The sequence below is a fragment of the Salvelinus namaycush genome, chromosome 35, assembly GCF_016432855.1.
Source record: "Salvelinus namaycush isolate Seneca chromosome 35, SaNama_1.0, whole genome shotgun sequence".
Taxonomy (NCBI): Eukaryota; Metazoa; Chordata; class Actinopteri; order Salmoniformes; family Salmonidae; genus Salvelinus; species Salvelinus namaycush.
In genome coordinates, this window is record NC_052341.1 from 31,857,292 (window position 1) to 31,866,204 (window position 8,913).

Below are 8,913 nucleotides of genomic sequence, written 5' to 3' on the forward strand. Positions count from 1 at the left end.
CATAGTAACTTCTGACAAAAATATCTAAAGACACTGAAGCAGCAGACTTTGTGGAAATTAATATTTGTGTCATTCTCAAAACTTTTGGCCACGACTGTACATCACTGGGACCGAGCTTCCTGCTATCCAGGACCTCTATATAAGACGGTGGGAAATGAAGGCCCGGAAAATCATTAAAGAGTCCAACCACCAAAGCCATAGACTGTTCTCTCTGCTTCCGCATGGCAAGCGGTACCGCTCCATCAAGTCTGACACCAACAGGCTCCTGAACAGCTTCTATCCCCATGCCATAAGACTGCTAAATAGCGAACTACACTTTTGCACTGTCTCGATGCACACTCACAGGACCTTACACACTGACATACACTGACACTCCAACACACATACAAACACTCACTCCATAATTTGCTCACACACACATAATATGCACATACATTTATATTGACTCTACACACACACACACACACATACAATCATCATATACGCTGCTACTACTGTTTGTCATATACTGATGCCTAGTCACCTTATCCCTATACATATGTAACAGTATAACTTTAGTACGTCCCCTCGCCCCGACCTCGGGCGCGAACCAGGGACCCTCTGCACACATCAACAACTGACACCCACGAAGCGTCGTTACCCATCGCTCCACAAAAGCCGCGGCCCTTGCAGAGCAAGGGGCAACACTACTTCTAGGTTTCAGAGCAAGTGACGTAACTGATTGAAACGCTACTAGCGCGTACCCGCTAACTAGCTAGCCATTTCACATCCGTTACACTCACCCCCCTTTCAACCTCCTCCTTTTCCGCAGCAACCAGTGATCCGGGTCACGGCACCAATGTAACAGTATAACTTTATGGCGTCCCCTCGCCCCGGGCGCGAACCAGGGACCCTATGCACACATCAACAACGGTCGCCCACGAAGCATCGTTACCCATCGCTCCACAAAGGCCGCGGCCCTTGCAGAGCAAGGGGCAACACTACTTCTAGGTTTCAGAGCAAGTGACGTAACTGATTGAAACGCTACTAGCGCGTACCCGCTAACTAGCTAGCCATTTCACATCCGTTACACATATCTACCTCCTTTCTTTAAAATCTCAATGCGAAAGTGCAATGAAGTAAGATCACATTGGTTACAGATCATAGACTTTTTTTCTCTGACAATGTTTTGCCTATAATAAGTCTATAGCTACTCATAACAATAGATGGTCTGTGTCCCTCAACAATTCTGCCTTTTACCTGTGTGATGTAGGCATGGTGCATACCATTCATGTTTTGAAGACAATCCATCATGTTGAGAATAATTCATCACGAGTCCACTAACATCTGCTATTTTGAGTTGGAATACTTCAGAAAAGTTTGTGTTTATAACAAGCTCTGTGGATTTGGGAAAGAAGACACCCTGATATATCACCTCACTGGAGAGTCAGTGGACAATGAGTTGAATGACAGAAGATTCTACTACTTACTGCATTGATCCGAATCTATTATCTGCCACTGCACACCTTGCATTGACAATGAGAATCAAAAGTAGTTGGCTAAAATGTGTAGCTAGTTTCACTTCCTTGTCTACAAATCCTTTCGGCCCCGTGATTGGATAACATGATATACAGGAGGGTCTTTAAATACAATGGGTGATATGATTGGATAAGATTAATAGTAGGAATTGCCCACACACCGGTGTCTCATGAGTTGCGCAAAACGCCATTTTGGAGTGACTGAAAGAGACGAAAGATCGAGAAGCCGTGTTCTAAGGTGAATATATCATACCTACATAACAGCGTACATGACGTTATGTTAACATACAATAATGCATATGTTCGAGTGAACTAAAATCGGACAAAAATGTCCCGTTTCCGCTTGCTCAAATGACGTCATCATTTCTGACGCGTCATTAGCTAGCTACATATGCTATTGCTAAGTTAACTAACATTGCCTCGTTCTTCAGGCCATTTGCTGACCATAGTTTTGGCATACGATTAGTACCAAATGTGTGTAAAACGACACGTTCGGTAAACGTATGAAATACCTGAGATCCTCAGTTTGTTGTGTTATGGTTGTCTGTTAGCCAGCATGGGCGGATGCTAGTTAACTAGCTAAGCTTCTTCGTTTAGCTTTAGCTAGCTAGAATAATAATATTGTCAGCCGTACAGTTCACTGTCTACCGGGTATGACTGTTGCGAAGTAAATGTTTATATTTTAATCACAATTGTATGTTGCTTTCAAGATCTGATGGGAAGCATTCAGGCTTAGCTAAGCGGGAGGCCTTCCTCGGCCAGTACTAATCGTGCTCTGTTTGGATAACATGGCTAACGTAGGTGCATTCATAATTGCATAGAGTATTGAAGCTAGGACGGAGGAGCAATCACAAACTTGGCAAAATAATGACTACATTATGGTGATGATTATTGTCCCAGAACTCCAGCTATTGAGCTCATACCCCTGATAGGCTCAAAGCAGCTTGCAGTGGCGTGTCAGGTGACATCAATTGTACTGCAGGTTGTATGCAGCGATGAAGGAAACTCGGGACATTTTCGACTTGGAAAGTCGTTGTAGACAGAGGTCCGAGTTTTCCATTTGGAAAGTATCAGAATCAACCAATAGGAAGCTCCACGAAAAAAAGCGTACGCAAATTAACTCGTAGGTTCCGAATTGTGTTAAACGAGGCAGTAGTTTATGCCATGTGCACTTAACGTGTGTGTGCAATAATTTTGTGGGCCACATTTGGTTTTTAAAAATTATTATTATTATTTTTAAATTCTGGACTGATTTGTTAGTCAAAAGCAATTTGCGGGGCTGATAAAGTGCAGTTATTTGAAAATGTATAGGTTCATTATAATTTCTACATAATTCGTCTAGTTTTAGAAGTTCAGGAGTGGCCTGGAGTTTTTTTTTTACCCCCGAACCCCAATTTTTTGTTGTTGAAATATATACATAAAAGTACAATACCAGTCAAAAGTTTGGACACGTAGTCATTCCAGGGTTTTTCTTTATTTGTACTATTTTCTACATTGTAGAATAATAGTGAAGACATCAAAACAATGAAATCAATCAAAAATGTATTTTATAAAGCCCATCTTACATCGGCTGATATCACAAAGTGCTGCACAGAAACCCAGCCTAAAATAAAACACGTGGAATCATGTAGTAACCAACAAAGTGTTAAACAAATCAAAACATATTTTATATTCTTCAAAGTAGCCACCCTTTGCCTTGATGACAGCTTTGCACACTCTTGGCATTCTCTCAACCAGCTTCATTGGGCTCCCGAGTGGTGCAGCAGTCTAAGGCACTGTTTCACTACAGTCCCTGGTTCGAATCCAGGCTGTGTCACATCCAGCCGTGATTGGGAGTCCCATAGGGCGGTGCACAATTGTACCAGCGTCGTCCGGGTTTGGCCAGGGTAGGCTTAAGAATTTGTTCTTAACTGACTTGCCTAGTTAAATAAAAATAATAAATTGAGGTAGTCACCTGGAATACATTTCAATTAAAAGGTGTGCCTTGTTAAAAGTTAATTTGTGGAATTTCTTTCCTTAATGTATTTCAGCCAATCAGTTGTGTTGTGACAAGGTAGGGGTGGCATACAGAAGATAGCCCTATTTGGTAAAAGACCAAGTCTATATTATGGCAAGAGCATCTCAAATAAGCAAAGAGAAACGACAGTCCATCATTACTTTAAGACATGAAGGTCAGTCAATCTGGAACATTTCTAGAACTTTGAAAGTTTATTCAAGTGCAGTCGCAAAAACCATCAAGCACTATGATGAAACTGGCTCTAATGAGGACCGCCACAGGAAAGGAAGACCCAGAGTTACCTCTGCTGGAGATGATAAGTTCATTAGAGTTAACTGCACCTCAGAAATTGCAGCCCAAATAAATTCTTCACAGACTTCAAGTAACATGAACTGTTCAGAGGCGAATCAGGCCTTCATGGTCGAATTGCTGCAAAGAAACCACTACTAAATGACACCAATAAGAAGAAGAGACTTACTTGGGCCAAGAAATGCGAGCAATGGACATTAGACCGGTGGAAATCTGTCCAAATGTGAGATTTTTGGTTCCAACCGCCATGTCTTTGTGAGTAGGTAAACGGATGATCTCCGCATGTGTGGTTCCCACCGTGAAGCATGGAGGAAGAGGTGTGGGGGTGCTTTGCTGGTGACACTGTCAGTGATTTATTTAGAATTCAAGCCACACTTAACCAGCATGGCTACCACAGCATTCTGCAGCGATACGCCATCCCATCTGGTTTGCACTCAGTGGGACTATCATTTGTTTTTCAACAGGACAATGACCCAAAACACACCTCCAGGCTGTGTAAGGGCTATTTGAACAAGAAGGAGAGCGATGGCGTGCTGCATCAGATGACCTGGCCTCCACAATCACCCGACCTCAACCCAATTGAGATGGTTTGGAATGAGTCGGACCGCAAAGTGAAGGAAACGCAGCCAACAAGTCCTCAGGATATGTGGGAACTCCTTCAAGACTGTTGGAAAAGCATTTCCTCATGAAGCTGGTTAAGAGAATGCCAAGAGTGTGCAAAGCTGTCACCAAGGCAAAGGGTGGCTACTTTGAAGAATCTCAAATATATAATATATTTTGATTTGTTTAACACTGTTTTGGTTACTACATGATTCCATATGTGTTATATTTTATTGTATGTCTTCACTCTTATTCTACAATGTAGAAAATAGTAAAATAAAGGGAAACCCTTTTAATGAGTAGGTGTGTCCAAACTTTTGACTGGTACTGTATGTGGACACCCCTTAAAATTAATGGCTTTGGCTATTTCAGCCACACCTGTGGCTGACGGATGTATAAAATCGAGCACACCGCAATGCAATCTCCATAGACAAACATTGGCAGTAGAATGACCTTACTGAAGAGCTCAGTGACTTTCAACGTGGCACCATCATAGGATACCACCTTTCCAACAAGTCAGTTTGTCAAATGTCTGCCCTTATAGAGCTGCCACGGTCAACTGTAAGTGCTGTTGTTGTGAAGTGGAAACCTCTAGGAGCAACAACTGCTCAGCCGCGAAGTGGTAGGCCACACAAGCTCACAGAACGGGACCGCCGAGTGCTCTGAACCTTATTTACGTTGAGCTTCCTATTGGTTGATTCTGGTGGGGAAACTCATCTTTCGGCAATGAGTTTCCAAGTCGGAAATGTCTACGTCTCCTAGTTCCGACTAGTCAGTGAACGCAGCATTAGCTCTGACGTGCTAAATGAACTGAATGCATGCGTAGTCATACAGCTAACTAAACCTGTAGGCTACATAACATAGGCTGTTGGGTTTGGGGAATACGTTGGTGGTTGGGAGTTCATTTCTGCAGACTTATCTGCCCCCTTGAATTTACATAGCTCATACCATTCCGTTAGAAACGTAAACATGTACCATTACTGATGACCTCCTCTCACCTTGCATTCCTCTTTCTCCTCACATAAGTTACCATGGGGAATATGTTTGGAAGCCTGTTCAAGGGCCTATTTGGCAAGAAGGAGATGAGGATTCTCATGGTTGGACTCGATGCTGCCGGAAAAACAACCATCCTGTACAAACTCAAACTAGGAGAGATTGTCACCACCATTCCTACAATTGGTAAGGACAATTTTCCTTGAACGCATTTGCCTATCACCAAAAGGAATTTCACTGCCAGATTAGGCTGCGTATGGAATATGTGCCTCACTAATGCCTCTATAACATTGTGTCCTTTGTCCAGGTTTTAATGTTGAAACGGTAGAATACAAGAACATCAGCTTCACAGTGTGGGACGTTGGCGGTCAAGACAAAATCAGGCCGTTATGGCGCCACTACTTCCAGAACACTCAAGGTAAGATCCAATGGCGCTTTGAAGAGCGCTGGCAACGGTGGTCCATAGATAGCTCCATCATTACGAGAGCAAGGCTTGCTAGTCGGAGAAGCAGTGTCACATTCTCAATATCTAACTGTGTACCTCTTTGCAGGGCTTATCTTTGTGGTGGACAGCAACGACAGGGAGCGAGTGAACGAGGCGAGGGAGGAGTTGCAGAGAATGCTTGCAGAGGACGAGCTGAGAGATGCCGTGCTGCTCGTTTTTGCAAACAAACAGGTGAGCTTGTTTACTTTGTGCAAAGGAGGGTGTTCATATCTGAATTCTGACTGCCTTACCTCCTTGTAGTGCTCTTTGCTCCTGCTAAACATTATGTGAGTGGACCGTACTCATTGATCATGCACACGTAACATTATTTGCATTGCCAACCCCTTGCGCTATCACTGAGCTTGAGTAAGATATTATAATTGCACAGTGTGGAAGAGGATAAATCATTTGAACCCCCTTTCTCAGGACCTTCCCAATGCAATGAATGCTGCGGAGATCACAGACAAGCTGGGGCTCCACGCTCTCCGCCAACGCAGCTGGTACATCCAAGCCACCTGTGCTACTAGTGGGGACGGCCTCTACGAGGGCCTCGACTGGCTCTCCAACCAGCTCAAGAACCAGAAATGATCCATTCCACCATTTTTCCCCCCTTCTTTCTGTCTGACAAGATGGCAGCACCGGTTCCAAGCCCCTGGCCCCTCGGAACTCCTCTCTCCACAGTCTTTCTCCAAAAACCTCATCCTCCATCTCTTTTTCTGTATCAACCCTTACTCCTGGGGCTCTAGCCTGTGCTGCTTGTGTGTGTGTGTGTGTGTGTACTGTGTGTTTGCAGTCGAGGGTGTGAAGGCGTCTCTGTGTCTGTTAGCTGGGATTGGGAGTAACCCTGGCGTGCCTTTAACACACCTCCGGTGGAAATGGTGGTCTGGCTCCTCAAGCGCCACCCCACCACATCCCACCCAGGCCAACTCTGTCTTGCACGATCCCCTCTCCCCTCTTCCCCATGCCAAGCATGGTTTTTACAAGGCAAAGAAAGAGCAAGAGTGCAAACGGTTCTCCTCTCTCTCCTTGGTAGATATTTAACTTTATTTGTCCCGCCAGTGTTAAGACTGAATAATAGGCCATGTTAACGTGTTTGTTTTGAAACCTTACCTAGCCCCACCTGTGATAAAACCACATTGTGACCTGTATCAGGTTGAAACTAATCAAAACGATCTTCTTCCACTCTTGGTCGTTCTTTGCGTCATTTGAAAACCATGCTTTTCTTTTTTTATTATTATATTACCAACATCTCTTAGCAATGGTTCTCTAGCGAACACTACCTTTTTCCCCTGCAAGAGAGGGAGAGACCATGAAGCACAAACCAACAACCTTCGGGAAATATTCTCCCTCCAAGGTTAAAATTCGCTTTGAATTTAAAAACGGTAAATGTTACATGACTTCCTTTTGGTCATTTTTGAATTGTGAAAACTTGACACATTTTGACACAATGTATTGACTGAATTTCAAGCAAAGTAGTTCCTGCATTTTCAATTTGTCACCTATTTATTCAACGGAGCATTTCAATACATGGTTGTATTCATACGCTGCATTGGGCTGGTCGACTGTTGACATTCAGAAGCTTCAAACTTTATTCCATGAAATGTTCCATGTCTGTTGTCTCTAGTTCCAGCATTTCTGTTTGTTCAACTGCTGAACCAAATGCAATTGAACAGTATGGCAAATCTTGTATATTAAACGTAGTGTACCCTCAAGGGTGTAAACGCTCTACATTTTGTGTTCTACCTGGAAATGTTCAAGAGAATTATTCTTGTCTCAGAGGTTGGCTGTACCCAGCTTCTTGCTAATTTTGTGGCTGTGATGAAGGAAAAGCACCAAATATACTAGGGCTAGGCTAATGAAGAAAATAAGCCTAGCTCAAGGGTCTGAGTGCTAGCATTGGCTACATTTAGCAACTTTGTGCTTCATACTTGAGTTACTAAGACCAACAGGTATTGGTACCAGTACCTCCATTCCAAGAGCTGTAAGAAGGACTACAGAGGGCATGGGCCGGGGGGATAACCGCCCTCTTAAATTGTGTGACTGGAGGTTATGCTGGCACTTCTGTTAAGAATGATTGTAAATCTGTAAGTTTTTCCCTGCAACTGTTTCTGTGGGGTTTTCCTGAACACATTAAATGATATGATTTGATCCGAACATCTTGTGTTGACAATGAGATGATTTGTGTGACTCTGGGAAGAGTAGAATTTAGCTTTTAAAGAAAAAATGGATAGATCCCACAACGCATTTACCAACTGCAACGTATCTTTGTTGGTGCAGTCCGGACCGGCCTTGATTTCAACATCCACAGACATTTTTGGCTCATACATAGACGTCTATAATTTGGTCTGGACCGGACCAAATCTGAACCAATCATAGACATCTATGTTTCACAAGTTTGGACAGTACATTACAGTATAGAGAGTATAGTACAATACAGTAGAGTACAGTAAAGTACAATGAAACTATTGTACCCTACTTTACTGACTTAAACTACTGTACTTTCCTGAATAAAGCTCTACTGTACTGTGTTCTACTGTACTAAACTGCCACACTATAATAAACAATAAGGCCCGAGGCAGAGTGGTATATGGCCAATATACCACGGCTAAGGGCTGTTCTTAAGCACGACACAACGCGGAGTGCCTGGACACAGCCCTTAGCTGTGGTATATTGGCCATATATCACAAACCCCAGAGGTGCCTTATTGCTATTATAAACTGGTTACCAATGTAATTTAAGCAGTAAAAAAATACATGTTTTGTCATACCAATCAGCATTCAGGCCTCGAACCACCCAGTTTATAATGTGATGTTCAACTAGTGAAACAGCCTAGACGTCTATGATTAGTTCACATTTGGATCTGATCCGTACCGACATTTACATTACATTTACATTTAAGTCATTTAGCAGACGCTCTTATCCAGAGCGACTTACAAATTGGACCAAATTTGTACGTGTTTAGGGGCGGAGCTCAAGTGTTTATTTTTTCATTTACATGTTGGTCACTCAGCAAA

The 8,913-nt window shown here is 43.1% G+C and overlaps 1 protein-coding gene across 2 annotated transcripts; it reads left to right on the top strand.

Annotated features, from left to right (window-relative positions):
- The first annotated feature begins 1,660 nt into the window (after positions 1–1,660).
- Positions 1,661–8,053, top strand: LOC120029558 (ADP-ribosylation factor 1-like). 2 transcript variants are annotated; one of them, XM_038974826.1, is made up of 5 exons: positions 1,661–1,755; positions 5,449–5,601; positions 5,723–5,833; positions 5,967–6,091; positions 6,326–8,053. In XM_038974826.1, the coding sequence occupies exons 2-5, from the start codon at positions 5,454–5,456 to the stop codon at positions 6,485–6,487; spliced, it is 546 nt and encodes a 181-aa protein (XP_038830754.1). In that variant the 5' UTR covers positions 1,661–1,755; positions 5,449–5,453; the 3' UTR covers positions 6,488–8,053. The 2 variants fall into 2 exon arrangements, with proteins under 2 accessions (XP_038830754.1, XP_038830755.1); XM_038974827.1 differs by lacking the exon at positions 1,661–1,755 and adding an exon at positions 1,968–1,991.
- Positions 8,054–8,913: the final 860 nt, after the last annotated feature.